The 25473-nt window shown below is 32.0% G+C and overlaps 2 protein-coding genes across 2 annotated transcripts in view; one reads left to right on the top strand and one right to left on the bottom strand.

Moving 5' to 3' along the window:
- The first annotated feature begins 1966 nt into the window (after positions 1-1966).
- On the top strand, positions 1967-14683 carry LOC143081078 (uncharacterized). The gene is made up of 7 exons (XM_076257312.1): positions 1967-2204; positions 2907-3009; positions 3328-3844; positions 4584-4896; positions 10513-10639; positions 11083-11587; positions 12587-14683. Exons 1-7 carry the CDS (start codon positions 2145-2147, stop codon positions 12891-12893), a joined length of 1932 nt encoding a protein of 643 aa, XP_076113427.1. The 5' UTR covers positions 1967-2144; the 3' UTR covers positions 12894-14683.
- The window catches only part of LOC143080852 (uncharacterized), a 20343-nt gene continuing 7963 nt past the window's right edge, over positions 13094-25473 (bottom strand). The window contains exons 4-11 of the mRNA XM_076256921.1: positions 24515-24661; positions 22332-22435; positions 18640-18691; positions 17459-17526; positions 17110-17176; positions 15511-15623; positions 14544-14643; positions 13094-13257 (exon numbers count right to left, since the gene is read on the bottom strand). Coding sequence (XP_076113036.1) covers positions 13198-13257; positions 14544-14643; positions 15511-15623; positions 17110-17176; positions 17459-17526; positions 18640-18691; positions 22332-22435; positions 24515-24661 — 711 coding nt within the window. The 3' untranslated portion in view covers positions 13094-13197. The remainder of the gene's footprint in view (positions 13258-14543; positions 14644-15510; positions 15624-17109; positions 17177-17458; positions 17527-18639; positions 18692-22331; positions 22436-24514; positions 24662-25473) is intronic.

The following is a 25473-nucleotide window of genomic DNA, read 5'->3' as shown; positions in this document are numbered from 1 at the left end:
TGCCTATTGCCCTAGGTAACAGTCGCTCATGACTGTGCCCTGTCACTCAAGGTCGAAACTTTTCTCTTGATAGTCATCAACCAGACTTTCTTTCTGGGTTTCCAGAATATGATTACCTTATAAACACCATGAGAATGATGATCCAGTTCCTTGTGGAGTCCTTGCATTGCTGTTCCACAACAGCATACAGTAGTGTGCCGAATCAGTTGATAAGTCTGAAACATTGCTCTCGATATATCACCTGCTGCACTGTCACTGTTTTTTTATCAGATATGTTGTAAATGTTTTGTATACCATTTTAGGTCCATCACTTACATTACTGTACCTCATAGTCATTATCATATCAACATGAAGCTTTGATATATATATAACTTGAATAATGAAATCGTCTGAAGCGAGATACTGTGAATTCATTATTGTTTTTGGGATACTAATTTTTGTTGATTTCGTTGGTAATGGTAAACCACGAAATTAAGTATTCAACGAAATAAAAATTTTCTATATTGTAATATGTAGATTTTGGCAAAACTACGAAAACGAAAATCCACGAACATGCAAGTTTTCCACAATCCATGTAAATTGGTACACATACTCAAACAAATCCAACACAAAATAAATATCGGAAGATCTGAAATGTACCTACCATATTTCAAATGAGCTAAGAAAGCAAATTCTACACTAGGCTTTCTAAGATGCAACTTATGAATAAAAATTCGGCCCAAAATACTGTAAGAAAACAGCATACGTTTTGTTGGTTAGTTCTATGATGGAATATGGGCAAATTGTATGGGACCCTTATACAACAAACAACATCAACCAATTAGAAAGATTCCAAAGAAGAGAAGCATGATTCATCACAGGGGATTATAAATCAAGAGGGATTGGTCACCAAAATGATAACCGTACTGGAAATTGAAAACCTACAGTCCACAAGAACAGACTGATATTTCTGTAAAAATTGGTTGAGGGTTTGGTCCCAGCTATCAAACATAACAAATGTTTGATTAAAAGGAAAACCAAAAGGATAATCAATCCGACACGCTTTGTAGACTTTGAAAGCACAAATATAGTTAACAACTCCGAGACAATTGAAACAACACAAACTGTAACACTGAAAAATTGAAGAACTCATTCTTCGTCAAGACTGTGATTCACTGGAAATAACTGGAAGAAGACATAGTGTGCTCCATTTGCGAGCTTTCAAACAGCTCTCCAACGCCGTGAATAGGCACTCTCTCTCCCGTCTAGTTAAAGCCAAAATTGGTTCCTTCGACTAACGATACAAATACAGATGTTAATATTTTATAAAATAGTATACACAGCTACTTTTGTATAGGTACTTTTTCTGTACAAAAAATCGGTAGGACTTGGAATTTATTTTTTTAATAGTCTGTACTATTGTATTACTTTAAAATTATTGTTATATTTAGGTACCTGTATTTTACAGTACTTGATTTGTACTTGAAATTTGAGCACTACAGATTTTGTGTTACACCGTTACATTTTCAGCATTTTAAGGGGTTTGTCTATTTCAAATCTCTTAACGTTATGATTTCAAAAATGGAATATTGTGTTCACTGTTGGTTTTATTTTAGTACCAAATTTTTTTGTACAAATAATGTACTGAAAATTATAGGTCACAAAATGTCACAATAATTTTAAAGAAAAGAAATAGTACAAAATATTCAGTGAAAGTAAATTTCTAGTCCTACAGATTTTTAGTACAGAAATAGTACCTATGCAAAAGTAGCAGTGGTGTGTGTGTAACATTTAAATCATGCAAGTAAACAATCAAACTAGTTAAGAAAACAATAAATAGAAACACACAATATAAAGTTAAATATCAAATATTGATACATATAATTTATTTTATTAACCTAGCTAATTTATTGCTTTCGCTTCAGGTGACTTGTTATTTCAATACCAAGTTGGTTAATTCCAGAATAAGTCAATTTCTACAGGTTTGAAGTCGGCTGCCACAACTTAGACCACGATAATCATACTTCTACTTTTAAATATTCATATAGGCGTTAAGCACGGAAAGGGTAGCTGGTTTTTCATGCTTCCGGAAACCATTACTTCTACTTTCGTTTTATAAATGTCAACAAAATAATGAGGAAATAATTTGTAAACAGGAATAAAACATGGCAAAACAGTCTTTGGAGAAGGCCATTGGAATCTCAACGGAAAGTGACGAAACTCGGGTAATGTAGCACGTTATGTTTGAAAATAATCTTAAACATAGCTTTATATTTTATAAATATGAAAATAATTGTAGATGTTGTTACGCTGGTTTTGTTTGTGTGCTAAAGATTTATGGTGTTTAATAATTGTACGATGAATACTTTAATTATTGTTTTTTTTACTTTAAATTCGGCAGAAAGCTATTTAGAGTTTACATGTTTTTTTTTGCATAGATCTTTTTATAATCGATAGGTCGAATCAAAATTATGATTAACTTACCTTCGTATTTTTATAACTGACTATGCTGTATGGATTTTGTTCATTGTTGAAGGCCGTTCGTTTACCTTTTCACTTCTCATGTGGAGAGTTATTTGATGAGTTTCGTTGAGTCTAGCACAAAATATGTGATCGTAGACCAAATTAATTTGCATTTTATCTTCTTTTGTGTTATCATTGGATCGTCGGAACATACCCTAATGATGATTGTGTTCAAGTTTAGTTCCATTTGACCTAGTAGTTCCTGGGATTTTCGAACAGTTAACGGATGAAGTATGATGAACGCCAAGTGATGCGACTACAATCCCTAACCGACACTGTTATGGTCATGTGATCATAAAAGATCAATAGCGAAGACGATTTTCTTTATATAAATTCTTCCCTGTAGAGACCATCATGACGAAGTCATACAGAAAAATGATTATACGTATGTTATTTGCTTGTAGAGTTCTATTCCCCGAGTGTTGCGATATGCTTTGATAAACACCGAATCATACCCCAATAAAGGAAAAGATTTACCAGATGATTTTGTAAAATACTTCATTCCAGGTAAGTTTATACAATTTATTTGTATTTTATTATTTCAAAAGTCAATCGTACTTTGCTATGAACCACACAACGGGTGTTAGGAATGGATCAGGAATTGCTTCACCTTACAGAGTACCTGAGTGCATAGTTCTTTTTTTTATATTGTCGTACTTTGATTTTTGGTCGTACATTGATTTCTAGTATTAAGTTGCCCTCTCAGTTTCTTATAATTTTTCAAAACCGTCAATCTTTTAAGTTTAATTTTCGAGATTTTTTTTTAATAACATGTAGTATATTCCAGTTTATTGAGGTTCAGATTTCTTACTTCATCATTTTTAGAATCCGAATGGTTTGAAAAAAAGAAACGAGGTAAAAAGAATGACTGGATGCAATGTCAAAAAGAATCCGGACAAACGTTTATACAGTGGCAACGTTCTGGAAGCTCTTTACCATTCGGTAGGCGTACAACAATATACCTCATTCCGTTAGCTTTCAATGAAGATTCAATACCAAAAGAAATTCTTGATCCTATCAAAGCATTTGCAGCAGTTTTCTTTCAAATCCCAGTGAAAGTGATGGGGACAAAAAAGTTCAATAAAGAAGTTCCGAACAGGATAAATGAAAATTCGAATACGTACCAAGTGGATGCTGGGAAAGTTTTAGAGATAATGAACCCATTGGTGCCTAGTGATGCATTCTGCGTTGCAGGCATCACAATGTGTGATTTATATCCCACAGAATCATGGAATTTTGTCTTCGGACTAGCCAACTTGGCTGGAAATTGTGGAATATATTCTTTGGCTCGTTATCTAAGTAACTTTGGTAAAACACAGACGACAATTTATGAACCCACAAGGTAGGCATTTGACGGTCATATTGGTTATGCGAGAAAGTTTTTCCATCGGAAGTAAATTCTAAGTTTTCAAAAAAAATATCCTTTTTTGACACTGGGAATTAATTTTAGATAGTTCATTCAATACATGTATATCATTTTTTGTTCGTTGAAATCCTAACACAAAAATTTGTTCCTCAAAATTTGAGTTTTATTTAAAAAAAAGGTTTTAACCACAAACTTCCCAAATTTTACAAATAATATAAAGTGGCCTTCCTGTTATAGATAGATACACTTTGCATAACAATTGTGAAAATCGGTTGTGGCAATCTTGACTTATGGAAGTGTTAACAGACAGACCTTTGTATTGGGAATTATTATGATGGGAATGTACCATCAATGTGTAAATTCCAGTATTTAAAAAAGAAAGAAAATAAGCGGAATTTGTAACCCTCAAAGTAGTAAAATCGAAAATTTCTGAAATTTGCGTTTGATGCGTGTTAGATATACTTCTAACTATATTGATCTGAGTGTCACTGATGAATTTTTTAATAAATCGAACCGCGTGTCTGGCGTATTAAATTATAATCCTGGCACCTTTGATAACTTTTTAGATATATCACAAGTAGTCAAAACCATAGAACGATTGGCAGACTTTCAAAGAAGATTATCGGTTTTATTTTTTATCGAAATGGAAAAAAATGTAGGGACAGAGTTTCTATTGGTCTGCAATAATTACTCTCTTTTGGTATTTCTATTTCAGCGAAGAAGGTGGAATATCAACGATTTTTAAGAGAGCATGTAAGACAATGTGTCACGAGATTGGTCACATGTTTGGATTAAAACATTGTGTTTTCTATGAGTGTTTGATGAATGGATCTAATCATTTAGAAGAATCAGATGGTCGACCTCTATTCCTCTGTCCTGTTTGTTTAAGGAAGCTCCAGTTTTCGTGCAAGTTTGATATAGAGGAAAGATATAGACAAATGATTCCAATTTTGGAGGATTTCGGTTTTAAAGACGATTCAAAGTGGCTTAAGACAAGACTCGCAAGACTAGAAACACTGAAGAAAGACTAACTTATGTAATAATAAATGTATAAACCCATGGCTCAAGACAAGACTCGCAAAGACTAGAAACATTGAAGAAAGACTCGCAAGACTAGAAACATTGAAGAAAGACTAACTTATGTAATAATAAATGTATAAACCCATAGCTCAAGACAAGACTCGCAAAGACTAGAAACATTGAAGAAAGACTCGCAAGACTAGAAACATTGAGAAAGACTAACTTATGTAATAATAAATGTATAAACCCATGGCTCAAGACAAGACTCGCAAAGACTAGAAACATTGAAGAAAGATTCTAATGCAACAACGTTTGTAACGTTCATTTTGATTGGATAACGTCACTTTCTAACATGGCATCAATTGACAATTGATGCTACGGGACGTTCGCTCAAGCGCAGACGGCATATGACAGATTTTAAATACATGTTTTAACGTTGTTTTCTGTCAGTTTCATTAGAATGGAGATAATAATATTGTATTTTAAGCTCCGACGGCATCAATTTGGGATTTGATGGTCGCAAATATCCATTTACTGTCTCCGCTAACGCGTTGCCAGTAAACTTAATTTGCGACCATCAAATCCCCAATTGATGCCGTCGGAGCTTAAAATACAATACAGTTATCTCCTAACTGGCAAGACTAGAAACATTGAAGAAAGACTAAATTGTGTAATAATAGATGTATAAACCCATAGCTATGATGTAATATTAATGAAGACCTTTATTGTGATCTTGATATAATTATTAAATGTAATTATGTATACCTGGGTTGTCTAAAAAGTTAATTTTGCCGTTTTCCTATTTCACTTTAACGTGTGATCTATATAAATCAAACATGCATATGTCATAAAACTGCTCATTTCCAAACACTGCCATATTTCCAAAGTTACCTCTTTAGTCATATTAGCATATTTGAAATAAACACAAGATAAAGGCAAGGGTAGTATACCGCTGTTCATTGAGAGAAAACAAAGCCGAAGGAAACACATCAACTATAAGTCTTAGAGAAAAACAAAGGAACAACAGGAACTCGTACTGAAATGCAACAAACGCAAACTTCAACATACATAGAAACGAAATATTTGATATCAACTGTCGGTTTGTTACATTCGGTCCTTGTGAATCGATGATACCTATAGGTGTTGGGTTTTTGTTTTGAAAAGTTGCTCGAATGTAATACGGAAAATTTAAAAAACTAATCATTATTACTAATGTAACTGTTTTTGACGAGGTTTTACGCTAAGTAAACTCAATTTGCGACAGTAAGATCTACGTTTTATCAATGCAAAGCTTTAAATACAATAAAGTTATCTCCAATAATTTTAATTTTTAATTGGATTGTTTGAAGGAAAAGTGATCAAAGATACCTGATTTGTCGTGTTATTCATAAGGCGACTGCCTGCGATAGAAGCACATTTTGTCAACATAAGTATCATGTCCATTCGGATAAAAAAAAGTGTAATAATTTTTCCGACATGTTGTAAAAATGACAAAAGCAATATATGTCATTATTACTTAAATAAATGTCCTCGAACAGATATCTAAACTAGCTTATTAAAAGTCTCTACTATCAGTGATAGCTTCGGTACACAAAATCAATGACGTGCGGATTATTTAATCTATAAGACAAGCACGGTGTGTAAATACTTGTTTTGTTATACGGATATCTCAGAGATTCTTTCGTTATCGTTTTAGTTGTCAAAACAAACAAATAAACGATCGAGCATATTTTTAGACTTAAAATTATAATGGCAAAGTCAAAAGTTTTTTCAGAACAGAACGAGTTTGATGCAATCGGACTCACTTTACATAAAGAAGTAGCAAGGGTAAACTTGTAAAAACGTAGTTCGTTTACTTGAAAAGTATAATGTTATTTCTGAATCGTAAAACTGGTAGATGCTGTGTTTTTGCAAATAAAAATAAATTTGGCATTGTTTTGTTTTGGCTGAAATATGATATCAGTGTCTATATTAGGACTTCAATTGGACGTCGATTCTATGGTGTCACTTAATTATGCCACATTAGAAGAACAAGTATGTACGTGCTCGCATACATATGTTGTTAACATACGTAACCATTTGAATAACTGTTTCACATACCTTTCCATTGTGCAGCATAAGATGGACATTGTTGGTGAGTTATCTTCTCACAGTCTGAGAACAGATATACTAGGATGTACATCAAAATTCATCTAAAAATTGGCACAGTCGTCTGAATGTGGCTACACCTTATAGATTCAATACTCAACCATGAAGGAAAAAACAGCACAAGCACAAAGAGGTCCGTATTTGTCACAATACAATAAACATCAAGGTATGTATACTTTTATTGATGTTATACACACCATGGGATAGAAGGTGATGGAAACTACTAAGTGCAACAAAATACCCCAAAAGACAGCCGTATGCATGCCATATTGGTGTTATTAGGATACATCGAATTAAACCCGGGTCCTATAAAAACAACAAACTAGAAAGAGGAGATAAAGATAGCATGTGTCACGGGTGAGTGCGACAATTTGATTAATGCAAGATGTTCATCAATAAACAGCAAAAAGTTTAGCGAACTGCAAAATATCAGAGAATGTTACTGCATAAATTGTGCTGCACCGTGCCTTGTAGTATTTGCATATTAAACATCTTGATCTCAAACTCAGCCATTGAACAAGACACGTGAAAGTTATGGATACACAACACCTGCGCCATGGTTAGTGAGGCAATATTCAAAGTTGTCCAGGCTACGAATTGCACCTGGATATGAATATCTTGTAATAACACAAATACTTTCAAGTTTCTCCTCAAGTGTAGCATTAATTACGGAAACCAAGAAACCAATACGAGGTACTATCCGACAAGTATAATCCATCAAGGCAACACGTACCTGTACCACTAAATTATATAGCGTTCGACGGAATATGGAGTAAAATACTGGAACTACTCGGATACTTGTCGACAATAAACCAAACAGAGCAGCGATACAAGAAAGCAAAATTGACAGCAGTATTAAATCCAATGAATTCAATCCACTCATTAGGGATCATTAGGGTGTGACATATACCGCAAAGATTGAACAGAACGTTTGAAAGACTATGTTATAGTAATAGCAAACCTTGACTTCGCACCAATGAATATTAAGCTTGAGTTGAAATGGATTAGAATCAATCTGGAGCAAATTCACAACAAACAGAAAACCTCATTTCATAGGCAGCTTGTCATCCTGTATAAACCACAAGGTGCACCAGCCGTCGTTTAAATTTACTGAAAGACCAATCAGACAGAGCATGCGTAGTGTTTATCCCTAAAAACGTCTTCTTGGGGGATTTTATAAAATCAACTGGAGGACTATAAGGAATAAGGATATCAACTCCTGTCTTGTTGATAGCGACTGTCCGACATTAATAGTTATATTGAACGAAGTACTGAACAACTAGTAAACTTCCCGACAAGAGATGAAACAATTTATACCTGATCATAACAACTTTTCCAGGCCAATTGATTAACCTACACCTAACAAATATTTTCATCGACTATGATACAGTTTAGGGTACTCTTTAGATGAAGTACCGAGAAAAAAGTTGTTTAAAAGTGCTTTTTATAGTCCTTAACGGGAGGTTACAACAAGATGATGCGTTCAGTGGAGATCAATTTTAAAAGAAGGACGAAATATACCAGAGGGACAGTCAAACTCATAGATCAAAAATAAAATGACAACGCAGTGGCTAAAAATGAAAAAGACAAACAGACAAATCATAGTATGTACACATGACACAACATAGAAAACTAAAGACTAAGCAACACGAACACTCAGTTGGAAATTATAAAAAATAAACACCACTTTTTTCAATCAATCAAGTTCAATGTACTAACATAAATAGCTGGAGGAAAGCAAGCATTGCCCTGGGCAGCATTAAACAACTACTAATGAACACTAAAGAACAGTTACAAGATGACTCCATGGCTAAAGGCAAAGTGACCATCTGGAATACCATGGATAAAGAGGTCACATCAGTTCATGACAACTATATTACACAACATTTTGGAATTTTGGGTCCTCAATGCTCTTCAACTTTGTACTTGTTTGGCTTTATAATTAATTTGCTATGAGCGTCACTGATGAGTCTTCTGTAAACGAAACGCGCTTCTGGTGTATTAAATTATAATCCTGGTACCTTACATAACTATGAACAACCTGATAGGAGATGCAATGTACCAGACAAGATATTAAACAATTTTGAAATGCACCACCAGCTCAATAGCAGAAAGCAGACAAACAACAGGTTATCCCACTTCCCACGTGACGAAAATATCAACAGACCTATCAGATATCCGAGTTCAATTCTTTCAACAATCTATTAATTGTGGTACCATGCCTGGTGAATGACAATACCAGAAAGAACGATAGATGATCGAGTAAATAACCATTGTGTATGGCACGAAAGATACCAGAGGGACAGTCATACTCATAGATTGAAAATAAGCTGACAACGCCATGGCTAAAAATAAAAAGACAAACAGACAAATAATAGAACAGATGACACAACATAGAAAACTAAAGACTAAGCAAAACGAACCCCACCAAAAACTTGGGGTGATCTAAGGTTATCCGGAAGGGTAGGCAGATCCTGCTCCAAATGTGGCACCCATCGCGTTGCTTGTGTTATTACAAATCCGGTAAAATGTATAATTCAGCTAATAATAAGCTATTATAACATGTAAACTATTGGAGCGCATTTCAACTTATCATCGTCTTTATTTTGATTGGTTTTTTTTTGTAGTTTAATACTTTATAAACTAACGGACTGGCAATGTGATCGCAACATACTGTCATTCCCAGAGTGAGGTTATGATAATTATAATAGTTATCAAAAGTACCAGGATTATAATATAAAGTATTCCTTTCAAGAAACAGATTAAACAGAATGAAAAGACATAGAATAAAATAAAAAGTCCAGGGAGAAATTAATATAAAATTGACAACAATGTGTCCATTGTATAAGTTAACAGCTTTATACCAAAAGAAAATCATATTTATATTACTTTAAAAATTCAGATATTGCCATATTCATATTAAAATACTATTCTCATGGGTTTTTACAATTAGGAAAAATAGATCTGTATTAATTTTGATTAAAATAGCTTTATGGATTTTTTCAAACATTATTTATTTTCTAATGAAATTATTAAAATGTAATTGTATTAAATAACACACCTTATTGGCATATACTTACTATAATGTTTCTGAAAACATCTCAATTACACATTACACAACAATTACATGAGAAATTGTAATCAACAATTTATATACAATTTATGAGATTAAAAACTACAAAATCATGCTAGAATCTTGAGAATGTTGAATGTTCCTGTAAAGCTCATGTTTGTGTGCAACATATACAGCTGACCTAGCCATAACTAAAATAAGCTGATTTTTGCATTCATTGTGTGGATTTTTAATATCATAGTGAAATTAAGACACCGTAAACAAAAAGCATTGACAATTTTGTACACTTGAGTAAGAAATAGATCCCATCTCATACCTCACCATATGAGCAATAAAAGAAAAAAGAAAGCGCATACCAAGTAACAATGCATTCAAAAGTATAATCAAGGCTTGAACTTTTTAGGGTTCTTCTACCCATGAAGAGTATGGTCTGAAATACAAAGATGTAGTGTATGTTATGAAATACAGAGATAAGTACCCAAAAAGAGGAGCAGACTTACCATTGGATTTTGTTAAATTTTTCATTCCATGTAAGTTGCAAGTTATTTCTTTGAACCGAAACCAAAAATAACCGGTTGTATAATACAAGATACATGAAAAAGGTTGCCTTAATCTGTATGGTTATACATGTTCATACCATTTTGTAACTTGAATATCAGAGTATATATCCCATTGATAAATTTATTAAGGAAAAGTCTACCTCAGACAGATTTTGATATTTTCAAGCCCTTGGTCGTATAGGTCTTTCAGTGTTAAAGTCTCTATTCTTTGTAAGCTTTAATTTTTGAGGTTTGATCCTTCCCCAAGAAGTTGACTAATAAAAAGCCTTTTGTATGCAGCATATTTGTCAATACAAGCATGAACAGAAGACACAAGAAGTTTCAAACAATGCACTACTCCTTAAACCAAAATAACTAATACAATTATAGAATTATCTTTTACTCATTTTAATTATGCAATTTATATCTTACAGATTCTACATTGTTTGAAAAAAAGAAAAAAGGCAGAAAAGATGATTGGTTGGCAAAGAACAAAGAACCAAGTCAATCCTTCATTCAGTATCTGCAGTGTGGTATTGCAATGCCATTTGGAAGATTTAGAACAATATATATTTTCCCCATATCCTTTGCTGAAGAACATGTGCCTAAGGAAATTCTGGGCTCTATAAAAACATTTGCAGAAATCTTCTTTCAACTCCCGGTAAAGACTATGAAAAGAAAGAATTTAAGTGCTGAAGTTACCAATAGGATAGATGAAGTGTATCAGGCTGATGCACATAATATTGTGGATGTAATGAACCCATTGGTACCTAGTGATGCATTCTGTGCAATAGGAATTACAATGTGTGATTTATATCATGAAACATCATCAAATCTTTTTGGACATGCAGTTTTATCAGGAAAATGTGGCGTGTGTTCAATAGCTCGTTATCTATGTAATTTTGGAAGGACTGAGACATCAGTTTATGAAAAAGAAAGGTAATATTTATCATGTCAAGTGTTTGTCAAACATGGTCAGCTATCAATGAAGTGTATATTAAATGTCAGTCTTAAACTAAAGGTGTAATAGAATGTGAGTTCACCTTTGCATTTTTGTGAGATGTTGTTTAATCTTAGAATTTCGTTTGGGGTTAGTTTGGTGACCATTGTATATCAAATCTCCTTGGCTTAGATAGATATATAATGGTTTTCACTTAAAATTGTATTTATATGAGTTCTAAAAATGAAGAGAAGAGATAAATCTTAGCTATCGTACAACATGTTTTTTTTTACACAATTCCACGTATGATGCTCCACCAATATTCTAGATATCTACCTCTCAACTATTTATGAAACTGAGAAAAGATTAACCTGGAGCAAACTAATATCCATTTGTGATAGAATTTTTGTCGTTAAGTTTGGTTTATCGTCCTTCAATCTTGTTTTGCTGCAGCTTAATATTTTTATATGAGAACAATTATCGAACCCTACAAAAATTAAGGAAAAATCATATTGAATTGGTTGTTAAAACACTATTACGTAAATATAGTTATGATAATCCTTTAAAAAATAATTCTATGCTCACTTACAGACCTGCCCAGCATCAACTTAAATAGCATGTCTTACTTATTTACATATTTAAACAAACTGATACTTCATATTCCTGAACTTGTAAGAACCATTGTATATATATAGTATCTTAACTTGCACTAGAGAATGTCAATATAATGGAATTTAATGCAACTGTTATACAAATGAAAGGTTTATTTAGCTATAAAACCAGGTTTAATCCACAATTTTTACACAAAAAAATGCCTGTACCAAGTCAAGATTATGACAGTTGTTATCCATTTGTTTGATGTGTTTGAGCTTTTCATTTTGCAATTTTGATTAGGTACTTTCCGTGTTGAATTTCCCTCATAGTTCGGTATTTTTGTGATTTTTTATTTTGATAATCTATGATATACCAATAATGTAGGCTGTTTAATTTATTTTCAGTGAAGAAGATGGTAAATCATTGATAATCAAAAGAATTTGTAAGACAATGTGCCATGAGATTGGTCACATGTTTGGATTAAGACATTGTGTTTTCTATGAGTGTTTGATGAATGGATCAAACAGTTTGGAGGAAGCTGATAGACATCCATTATTCCTTTGTCCAGTTTGTCTTAGAAAACTGCAGTTCGCATGTAAATTCAATATTGAAGAAAGATATAAGCAGATGGTGCCATTTTGTCTGTCACATGACATGACAAGTGAAGCTCATTGGTTACAGACTAGATTAGAAACATGGCAGAAAAAATAATGAAATTACTGGTTACATAATTTAATTGAATCATAAACTGTTGACAGAGATATGTCTCACTTTCTGCAATTTTGATGGTATAACGCAAATGATGAAATTAAAATGGCAATATTTAAACATGATAACTAATAAATATTTCACATGGAAGTTAAGTTTTTTAAATTTATAGAGCATAAATATTTGAGGGAACATTCTGATAATTCATATTTAAATCTTTTATTCAATTATTACTGATTTAATCACTTTATTTATACAAACATCCATTTCAATTAATCACATACATGTTTTTTTATTCATCTTTCTCTCACTTCATCCATGCTGGATCAAACACTACAGGATAAAATTGTCCTTCCATTTTCTGACCCTGAAACAATACAAACAAAAAGTTTTAATGCATACAATACAATATTTTCTTTTTCCAAATTAAAGGGCCCATTAAGAGCATAACACTAATTACAACATGACATAAACATTACAGAGTGATTAAAGAAACATAAAATAATAATTCAAATGCATGAGGAAAGAATCAGTGGTCAAGGGGAGATAATTTTGATATCTTTTAGAGTATTTAAGTTAACTAATTTTCTGATTTTCTTAGTTGCAGGCCTTTATCGAGGTATGGACATAAAATAGATAAAAATCTACTATCTTCATTAATCATGATCGATGAAAAAAGATCTTTTCTGTTTGAATTATCTAAACTGGGGTATTTTTTGATAATATCAGTCACATCTCTTCTGAGGTTATTGTAAAGAGGGCATTCCAGAAAAAAGTGCATTTTATTTTCAATACAATTTGAATTACAATATAAACATATCCTTTCATGTCGAGGTAATATTTCATATTTACCACATACATTGATAATTCGTTAATGTCTGCCAGTTTCTATTCTTAAACAGTGATTGCTGAGTCTGTATTTTGTTAACAAATGTTTTTGTGGGTGCTTTAAATCTAAATAATTTTCGTAGTCAAAAGACCTTTTGAATGCATAAATAAAGTAGATTAACTTTTTTTTACAAAATAGTATAAAAATAACTGGATGTGGCATGATTACAAATAAGACAACTTTCATCTAGACCAACTGAGGGAGAAGTTAAGAACTATGTGTCATCCTGTAGCCTTCAACGATGAGCAAGACCCATACCAAATTATAAAAGGACTGACATAATAAATATAAAACAATTCAAAAATGAGAAACCTAACAGTGATGTGTTTTTCCAACATAAGTATTTTTAATCTAGATAACTACATAACAGTGTGAACAACACAATTTCTATAATAATATTGTTCTGATACTCTAAAGATAATAAATACAGCCCAATAAATTAAAATATCTGTCCAGTAAAGTGTCTAGAGTAACAAGCAATGGATCATGTATATATTTTTATTATTACAAGTTGGTCTACTTTATGCTTTTTTTAATCTTTTTTTATTTTCCTATTATGTCTGAAAATTATGATTGTAATTATAATGCTCATTTTGGGTGCTGCAATTGTCAAATAAATTATTGATTTGTTTGTTTGTTATATATTTTTCAATTTACAAAACTTTCTTCTTGTATTACTGTGTAACCCTTTCCCAGTAAATTATTTCTGGACTAACCAATATCATTAAAAGTATATCATACATCAACAGTCCAATATATCATACCTTAGGTACTATACTGCCTTTAAGAAGTTCCTCATTTGAATCTGAATATACCCCATCACCAAAGTAATTCAGTACAGCTGATCTACGAGGTCGGTCACTCCTACAGAGGAAAGTATTTAAAATAAATGCTTTTATTTTTATTTTTATTTTTGAAATCATTTTATAGATGCCATCACGAGTTGATTGACTGTTATGGAATATCTGATTCACAGATTATAGGGGATATGTTCCTTATGTCATAACTGCAATCCAGTTCTCTTTTCACTAGTGTGACCTTCTAATTAGACTTATTACCAGGTTTGTAATAACATAAGCAACACGACGGATATCTTTACATTCCAGAGCACCTGAGATCAACCCCAGTTCATGTTGCTTAGTCTTTATTTTTTCTATGTTTTGTTTTGTGTACTTTTGTTTGTCTGTTTGTCTTTTATCCTTTTTAGCCATGGTGTTGTGAGTTTATTTTTTATATATGAGTTTGAATGTCCCTCTGGTATCTTTCACCCCTCTTGTTTTAACTATTTGGAATTTTATAAATAAACTTAATGTTATTAATGATTCATGAAAATGAGGTCACAGTCGCATGTAACATTGTCAGATAAAAATGGACCTGCTACTTTGGTTTGTTACTTTTAACATCATAGAAATGAAACTTAACTAGAAAACTTAACATTAAGCAATGAACTATGCAAAGTCTTATTCAAACCACCTTTTGTTAATAGTATCTGAGAAACAGACCTATAACAAAACCATATTACTGACCACTAAAATGTAATAATACATCAACACATGCCAGACAGAAAGTTCAGTACATAAAGAATATATATATATATAAGATATGTAAATTCGGCAGGGCTTCATTATCACCTTTTATCAACTTCACAAGCTTAGTGGTACTACTACTTTATTACTTTTTAGCATGCAATGCTAAAATTTTGACAGGCTACCAAGAAATTATAATAAAGACCTGTTTGAATAGGATCCATGTACAGTTAAAGGGTGATGGAAACTAGCTTCTCCTTTCTTTAGTCTGGCACATACTGGTTTGAACTGGCTCAATTCTTCTTCTGTTAAGATGGTCTGTAATAAAAAGACCGTTGCTTCATTTACTGTAAATTATTATTTCACAAAGAAAATTGGTCTTATGAACTTATTTAGAGCTATTTGTTGAACAGTTTTTTTTACGGAGCATAAATGTGCAATAATGTTCCTGTTATGGAATCAAGCTTTGCTTTTGATGAATGAACTTTTGCAGTGGTAGTTTTCTAAATTTTGTTTGGCGTCTCTTGTTCAATTGTAAGTAGGCTAAGGTCATAATTTCTTGCATATTAGTACAATGTTTCAATGTCTCTGGTCTATTCTAGAGTTCTTTGAATGATGTAGAAAGTAAATTAACAAAAATCATAAACTACAAGAAAAATTCAAGGCAAAAAGTCCATAATCAAATGGCAATATCATAAGCTCAAACACATCGAACTAATGGATAACAACTGTCATGTTCCTGCTTTATACAGACATTTTCTTATGTAGAATATAGTGGTTATGGTTTACACCAAAACTTAAGTGCAGTTGTCTAGCAACTTTCATGTACATTCCCATGTTTAGGAGTCTATTATTTTTTTTGAAGATTAAAAAAAATATAAAAAACTAATTTTTTTCCTTTTGCCGTTGGTTATACAAAGTTCTTTTACCTCCATCATTCATAGCTCAAATATTTTATCCCTGGCTTAGTATATATCTAAGATTTTGATTGCTTAACGCACGTCGTTACAAAACCCATAGCCCCTGGGTTTTGCTAACCCATATCCCCGGACGTTGCTAACCATTATCCCGGGGAATTTCACGCAAGTTTTCTTTAGTTCCATGATTGCTCCTTGTGAAATATTGAATTCTGTAGATTATCCATGATGTTTGTAATTAAATATTTAATTCATTAACGATTTTGTCCTATTATGCCGATCATTTACACTCATTTCATTAAATGCATCACTTGACTGCCACATTTTCAAGAAATGGGACTACTGACCTAGCTATGCAAATTACCCACGTTGACGTCACATCATCTATGGCGTAACGCTTAAAACATTGAGCGCCAAATTTGACTCAATCCAGTTTCTCTGTCTCTGTATTAAAAACGTCTTATATTTGACCACCTGTAGGGTTCTACCACAGGTAGAACCCAACACCCCGTAAAGAATATGTAAAATTTCCAAATTTCAATAAAACCTTTTTAGAGAATGAAAAAAACGTTGTTTTCGCGTTACACTTTGTACCCGGATTTCCACAAAACTCGCCCAATTCGGACTAAGACCGGGGATAAATTCGTTATCTACGTTCATATCCGTAGATATGGATATTTTAACACCCTTCAGTACCCTGTACACCCTTCGGCTACGCCTCATGGTGTACTGGGGTACTTCAGGGTGTTAAAATATCCATATCTACGGATATGAACCCTGAAGTACCCCAGTACACCATGAGGCGTAGCCGAAGGGTGTACAGGGTACTGAAGGGTGTTAAAATATCCATATCTACGGATATGAACGTAGATTACTTATAATGTTACCTTTATAGATTCCATATCTTTAAAATTAAAATCTAATACTGGCAGTGGTTCTCCATCTCTTGTCCACCTAAGCAATAAATATGGAAAAAACAAAATATTTATTTTATATCTTGAATCAGTATCAATGTATATTGAATGACAATTATATAGCAATCCCCTTTTCAGTTTTCAACTATACATGTAATTGTGAAAGAGAATCTCCTTTAGGACACCTAATGTTATTGAAATTTTTATATCTTTTCATCATGTTTATTAGGTATTCTTCTCTAAAAATGCTTAAAATCAAAACTTACTTAAGGCAACAAAAAATAAACTGTTAAACATGAGTCAACCATATTTGTAAACTTACGTATGAGATTTAGGTATATAATAAATTCCTCCATTTTCTTCTGACTGATCATCAAGGGCAACATGTACCTACAAAATAAACCATTTCATACTATATGGATCTTTAAAATACAGTTCATTTCAATTTTTCTTTGAAAAAGAACATTACAAAAAATTAACACATTGCAGATGCAACAAATTCTATCTTAAATAATGTTTTAAATTAAAAAAAAAAAAGAGAGCTCTGAAGGGAATAGATTGTACTTATTTTGCAGTAGGCACTACATATGAATTATAGATATCCTTCCTGTTTTTAATTATTGTACTTTATTCAACTACAATTATGCACAAAGGTAGATAACTCCAATTTTAAATATCCTTGATGATTTTAGGACTTATAATCCTGCACCGTGCACAAATTCAGGAAATTTTCTGACAAGTATGGATATTTGTTTAGGGGCCAGTTGAAGGACGCCTCCGGGTGCGGGAATTTCTCGCTACATTGAAGACCTGTTGGTGACCTTCAGCTGTTGTGCTTTTTTCTATGGTCGGATTGTTGTCTCTTTGGCACATTCCCCATTTTCATTCTCAATTTTATTATACATTTACACATTGTTTTGTGATTTCATTATGGAAATACATATTTCCTTAATAAATTTCTTGAAATGTTCATGAAAAGAATGCTTAGAATATTGTGGCATCATGGTACATGTAATGTAATGTTATAATCTTAAAAGTGATGCTATCTGAAGTGGTTTTCTTATAGATAATGTTATGAATGTGATGCTATAATTTTTAGAATTAAGATGGCATCTCAATTTCCCCTGTTTACCAGGATGCTAAATGAAATATCTGGGGAGAACACTGATTGTGCTTGAAGTTTTTCTTGAAAGGAAAGACAAGTCTCAGAAATTTACAACTATCAAGCCAGCCACAAAAGGTTTTTCATTACATAAATACATTCTTTAATCCAAACTCTTATAAAATTGACCAAGTAAGGTAGGTCCATTGCACTTTTTAATGTAAGGCACATTAACAAATAATAAATTCTGATACAAAGACAGTAATACATTAATAGTGTTTCAGACAGAATGACAGGCAGACAAAAAGTGAATACTATATGGCTCCAGCAACTTAAATATAGATACAAATATTATTTTTTTTTATCTTTTTATGAAGGACTACTTTAAGGAATCTACATACAGTAAGGTGCATCATGGGTCTTGTTCTGATCCAGTAAGAATAGTCTTGGTGCCTAAAATAAAATATATTCCACATTAGTGTTACACATTCTTGAGAGTAACTAATAGAGCTTAAATTAGACCATAATATGCTTAAAATTATCCAATCTTATTAAAATAAGTTCTCATCACTTGCTCCTCGATTTTTTATATGTCGCCGTGTGACATATAAAAAATCGAGGATCAAGTGATGAGAACTTATTTTAATAAGATTGAAAATTATCTAAAGTTTCCTTTTTTCAAATTTTGTATCTCCATTCTATAATGTTTCAAATTCAGTCAATACCTGATCAAAGACTGTACTTACGACTATTGTCTGGCTTTTACAACAATTTATCATTTATGTCATTACAAACATAGTATCTCCATGCCAATTTGTGTTCCAATTGGCTAAGCTGTTTCAGGAGGATATTAACATATTCTATTATGTAATATTTAATAAGATTGTTAGAAAGGAAAATAATGAAACCATCTGAGTTAACAAATGTACCGGGGTATCTAGTTTTAAAAATGTGTCCAATGACCCCGCCCATGAACTAAGATGGCTGACATAGCTAAAAATAGTACATAGGGTAAAATGCAGTTTTTGGTTCATTTAATCATATCTCTGAAACAAAAAGCATTTAGAGAATTCTGTTAGGGATGAAATTGTTCATTAGGTTTGAACCAAATGTAAAGTTGATCTGAAACTCATCAAAGCATACTCACATACTAAGAATCAGCTCAATATGTGTTGGCAGTTAGAAACAAAAATGCAGAACTGTTCATTGAGGGGATGACAGAATGACAGACAAGGTAAAAATATATGGCCCTGACCACTAAGTGGCTGGACATGAAAACATTTTCATAGTCTCGGGGGGGGGGGGGGGGGGGGGGGGGATGTCTTATTAGACTAGGTGATAACCAAAACTCCATAAAAATAATGTGCTAGGATAGGCAGGTTAATTAAGGGAAGATAGGCAGGTAAATTAAGGGAAGCAGCAGGAAACACATTAATATCTTTTGGCCCAAATATTGATTGATGTCAAATAAAAAACTGACCAGTAAATAACCAAACTTGGCTGACATATTTACATGTTATGCTGCATGTTTCTAAAACAAAACAAAAAAAGACGATGAAAGTGAAAAGAATATTCAAACGTTATTATATTCCTATTTTCCTATAATTCAAACCCAAACAAATTTTCAAATATAAACCAATTTCATAATTACCATTCTCAAAACATAGTTACATAACATTATAATTGTCATGTTAATTTTAAATCATGCAATATGAATCAGTCATTTAATCCTATTTGGTTTGATAACAAGTAATATAATCTACCTAATATAGAAATCAAGGAATTTCAAGATGGGTTCATTCTCATAATCATTTATCAAAGAGTTTAAAGATGGGTTCATTATCATGTATAACTAAGTACTGTTTTTGCAAACAGTACAAATACATTTAAAATCTTATTTTTTCATGTAAATAATGTATTCTTTTGTGTATCTTGCAAAAAGAATCTAAATTAAAGATAGATAAATCATTTTTTTAAACTTTTAACTGTTGGGAATTATCTTATTTTGTCCATAATACATACGATATGGATATTCTACTTAAATTTATCTACCACAGATGCACTTGCCCTTAATATATAATACATCTTGTAGTACCCCTTTTATGTCAAACAATTCTCTTTCAATTAGTATATAAACTAAAACTTGCAGTAAATTTAAGGTATTCTGATGGAAAACATGAACACTTTACAACATGGAAAAACCTTTCAAAAATTAAAAACAAAAGTGATACACCTGATTTATAATGCAGACTTAAATATAAAGCTTTAAATCAAGTATCACTTAAACTTAACATGATCCAAGAAAATGAGGTCAAGGTCAGATAAACCAAACAAGAAATATTTGTACAATCATCCAAAACATCAAATATAGTTGACCTATTGCTTATAGTTTCTTAGAAACAGACTTAACCAGGAAAACTAAACATTAACCAATGTTCCATGAAAATGAGGTCAAGGTAAGATGAAACATAACAGAAAGACATGTACACCTTACAATAAATCTATGCATTAAATATATATGCTAGTATCTTAGAAGCAAACTTAACCATGAAAACTTAAAATTGACCAATGCTAACCAATGCAATGAGGTCGATGTAAAAAAAATATGCCAGACAGACATGTACATCCTAAATTATTTTTATACACCAAATATAGTTGACCTATTGCATATTATATCAGGGAAAACAACCCAATACACAAAAACTAAACTTTGACCACTAAACCTTTAAAATGAGGTCAAGGTCTGATGACACCTGCCAGGTAGACCTTATAATCATTCAATAACCAAATATAGTAGACCTATTGCTTATAATAGCATATACTAAATATACTTTTAATATATATTATATATATCATGTATATAGCTGTCCTATTATTCAAATGAAAGAAATTAGCATTACAAAAAATCTCAACTTTTTTTTCAAGCAGGCACTTAACCATGAAAATGAGATCATGAACATGTACAGTTGACTTAAGACTGGCGGAAACTTCATTACAAAAGGCATCTATATAAGCATCCAGGTCTTCCACCTGCTAAAATATAAAGCTTTTAAGAAGTTAGCTGTTGCTGTTGCCGCCCCGATTACTATCCCTATGTCAAGCTTTGTGTCAAAAGTTGAGGCTCAACAAAATAAAAAGCCACTTATCTGTATCAACCAATAAGAAAATGATAATAAAATGCATTCCCATTATGAATATCACTTTTGGTAAAGGATTGCTTCATATATATCATTAATATTTCTCAACATATTTTAGTCAAATGGTTTAGATTTTGCATAATTTTGCCATTTAATTATTTTGCATAAATTTTGCATTTAATCTCTATTAAATTTTTTTTAATGCTCAAAATTTCTAAAAAAAGAAATTATTTCAAACAAAAATGACATGATTTATTGTCATATGAGAGTGGATTGTACTTTAATGACATGCTTTATTGTCATATGAGAGTGGGTTGTACTTTAAAATAGAAAATTAGCAACTTATCTGATCAAAAAACTTAACATGCACTGAAAAATAAAATCACTTTATATTCAGTGTACCATGGTGAGAGATATAGGCTTCATATTCTCAAGAAAATTTAAAAAGCTTTTTCGGTAGTTACAATAATTTGTATTTTCCTTCAAAAAACAAATATGCATTGGGCAGGATAATCAGAGCTGAAAGGTGCACACCAAGCACAGACTCAAATTTATATAATTAACTTGCGCTCTTATTCTAAGCCATGCTGCATGAAAACCCGCCAAAACAAAATAAATAATAAGTTGATTATCAAATTTCTTTTACATTAACATTCAGGGCTACATGTATTAGATACATAAGACAATTTAACTTATTTAATGTTATAAATTTTACGGAAAACCTGATAATTTATAGTTATTGCTTAACAGTAAGCAATAACTATAAATTACCAACTTTCCCTAGTCCCCTTCCAAACATGAAACATTCACATTCACAAAATGCTTTGGAATAGCAATGGGGTATATATGGTATCTTTATGTGTTTATTTTGCGTTCAGGATACTAGGTATAAGAGCACAAGTGACTAGCATGTACTACAGGTATAACAGGTGAGGAAAATTCAAATAAAATGTTACCATGCAACTACACCTCCATGTTTAGCAGGCTTAGCAAATAACTGATCATGCCAAAATCTCACAGCTGTTTGTTTATCAGGTACTAACAACTGAGACGCAGGCACCTTTAATGGTTTTAATTAAGATGTTAAAATATGAAAAATTAGAGGCTCTTTGTTGCCTACACTGCTAACCTGCTCTTTTGTCTATTTCCAATTAATGAATGACCTTAAACGTTCCGTCTATAGTCATTTTTTTTAGATTCCCATTTTTTAGATTTACAATTAAAATTATCAATGTAATTTCATTGCTTCCAATTATTGATAAATTTATAAACATACTGTATTTTCAGAAATTATTGCTTGCATCTATTATTGCGATTTTGACATTTTATACTTAACCAGATGCTCTGCAGGGCACAGCTTTATACGACTGCAGAGCTCAAACCCTGAAAGGTTGGGCTAGTATGGACACAACATTCAAGCTGGACACAGCTCTGAATTTGGATTGTGATTACATAGTTGACACAGCATAGGTTTCTGACACAGAATGAATGTGGTCTAATGAACTTAAAAAAAAATTTTGGTTGACTTTTGAGCAATTCATTTTGCTGTTGAATAAATCCTCTCAAAAAAGGAAATATTTGAAGAAATTTTCTTTTTAATTTCTGAAATCTTAAATGAGAAAAATTGATCCCCCCCCCCCCCCTCAATTTTTTTTCACCTCCCTCTTTCCCTAATTCCATAAATGTTCTCAATTCAAATTTCTAATGGAGTTAGGGTTAGGGTTAGGGTAGGGCAACAATAACTACTCATTTAAATACATTATAAAATATTAAAATATTAAAGGTCGTACAGTCATGGTTAAAATTAATATTATTTAATAGTAACTTCTAATAAAATAAATGGGGAATGTGTCCACAGGGACACAGATAATGCCCCCGCTAGCATATAACGTTATAAAGGGACATGTAAAAAGAACTGTAAAAGTGAAGCTGCCAAAAATTGAATTTAAACCGAGTTTAGAGGTAATAAGCATTATATACATATTTCATTAAATTTAGTTGAGACAAACTTAAGTTAAAGAGTACAGAAACTAAAAAAATCTTTAATTTTTCCATTTGTAAAGGGGCATAACCCTAGAATGGTAATCAAAGTGATTGTATTTACTGAATGGTAAAGACTGCTTTAATTTATCAGTTGGTAGTAAAGTGAATATTGCATTGTATAGTGTATATAGTATTGATTTAAGTTGATTCAACTTCTATTCTGGACAAAGAAAGATAACTTGAATTTTCAAAGAAATTTTCATAAAGCAATGGTTTTAGGTGATTCAACAACCATTCTGGACAAAGAAAGATAACTTTAATTTATTGTCTTGAAACTACAAAAATGTTTGTTTTTGGCCCCTTTTTGGCCCTTTATTCCTAGACTGTTTGCCCCATAACCCACAAAATACTTCTACTTATGGTATTTAACATTGTGGTACAATTTCAGAATAATTGAAATACTTATACACAACGTTTTGTACTGACACTAGATAAATGCTTGTTTTGGGCCCCTTATTCCGAAACCTTAGGGACCATAACCCCCAAAACCAATCCCAAGCTTCCTTTTGTGGTTATAAACATTGTGTTAAAATTTTATTGATTTCTATTTACTTATACTAAAGTTATTATCCGGAAACCATTCAACTTCGGACGATGCTGACAACGAAGTGATACCAATATACAACCAAAAAAAATTTTTGCGGCCATATAAAAACGATTTAAATTTTTTACAATTTTGACAAAATGCATAGTTGAATTATTGCGTTTACAACTCTGTGGCATTTTTCATAATAATAAAAACCTCACAATTATTTCTGAATTTACAGTGATAGCATCATTAAATAATAAGAAATTCTGTTTTAAGTCTACCCACTTCTCCGTATGAAGTAGTGTGAGAGTGTTGATTTGTTTGCTTTGTTGTCTTTTTTGAAACTTTGAACTTCATTCAACTTTAGATTCGTAGTTACACATATAATCGTAAATTCATAATATATTTCATAAAAATGAAAGACTGGAAATTTAAGTGGGTTAAAACAAATCTAGGATGTTAACATCAGGTGAAATTTCTAATTTTGAGCTAAAAACTGATTAAACTGTAAAAGATATGTAAATATTGTTGGCATAACAAGTGAATTTGCCAAAAATGACCACTCACCACAATTTGAGGAAGAAATGGCAAGTCATGAAATAATGATGTCAATCTCCAATGTCCAAGACAATGTATGAGAACATTGTTAGGATCTCCACTCTGGTTAGAATGGTATTCATACATCATATCCATCCCAGGATGCTCTACTTCACCCTAAAATATTCATATCATATGTCTATAAATTGTGAAATGTTTAAAAACCAGGCTAAAGTACCTGTTTAATCATTTAAGAATTGAATTTTTCTTTTTGTAAATTTTTTGGGGTGTAAAAGGGTGGACCCAAGTACATTTTGTATAAAAATATGTGCACTTTCAATGCTTTTTAATTTAATTTTTTTTATATAAACCCTATACAATTACTAAAAGAAGCATTTAATACTTTATAAGTATATTTGGGGGGGGGGGGGGGGGGGGGGGTTAGGATCATGAAAACACGATTTCTTTATCTTTCAAGTTTTTCTTTAATTGTGGAAGCTCTTTTCATCATATATGTTTTGTTTAATTTGGAATCAAGGTTAGTTTCAGAAGGATGTGAGATTGCAGTTGGCCCTACCCGTCATGAGCCTCTGGCCTTTGTTAGTCTTGTATGATTTTTAATTTTAGTTTCTTTTTTATATTTTGGAGTTTAGTATGACGTCCTTTATCATTGAACTAGTATACATTTTTGTTTAGGGGCCAGCTGAAGCATGCATCCGGGTGAGGGATATTTTTGCTGCATTGATGACCCATATGTGGCCTTCAGCTGTTATCTGCTCTTTGGTCGGATTGTTGTCTCTTTGACACATTACCCATTTCCATTCTCAATTTTAAAATATCATATTATCCCTAAACATACATATAATGTCATCTAATGAAATTTAATTGGGTATTTTTGCATAAAACTATATGTCTTCCAAGTTTTCTAACTGTCTGCATGTCTTTGCACTACATTTTTTGATGTGCAAGATATCTTAAAAATATGGTGA

Source organism: Mytilus galloprovincialis, chromosome 6 (genome assembly GCF_965363235.1).
Source record: "Mytilus galloprovincialis chromosome 6, xbMytGall1.hap1.1, whole genome shotgun sequence".
In the NCBI taxonomy this organism is placed as follows: Eukaryota; Metazoa; Mollusca; class Bivalvia; order Mytilida; family Mytilidae; genus Mytilus; species Mytilus galloprovincialis.
The sequence above is the reverse complement of the archived record's forward strand: the minus strand, read 5'-3'. Positions and strand labels throughout refer to the sequence as shown.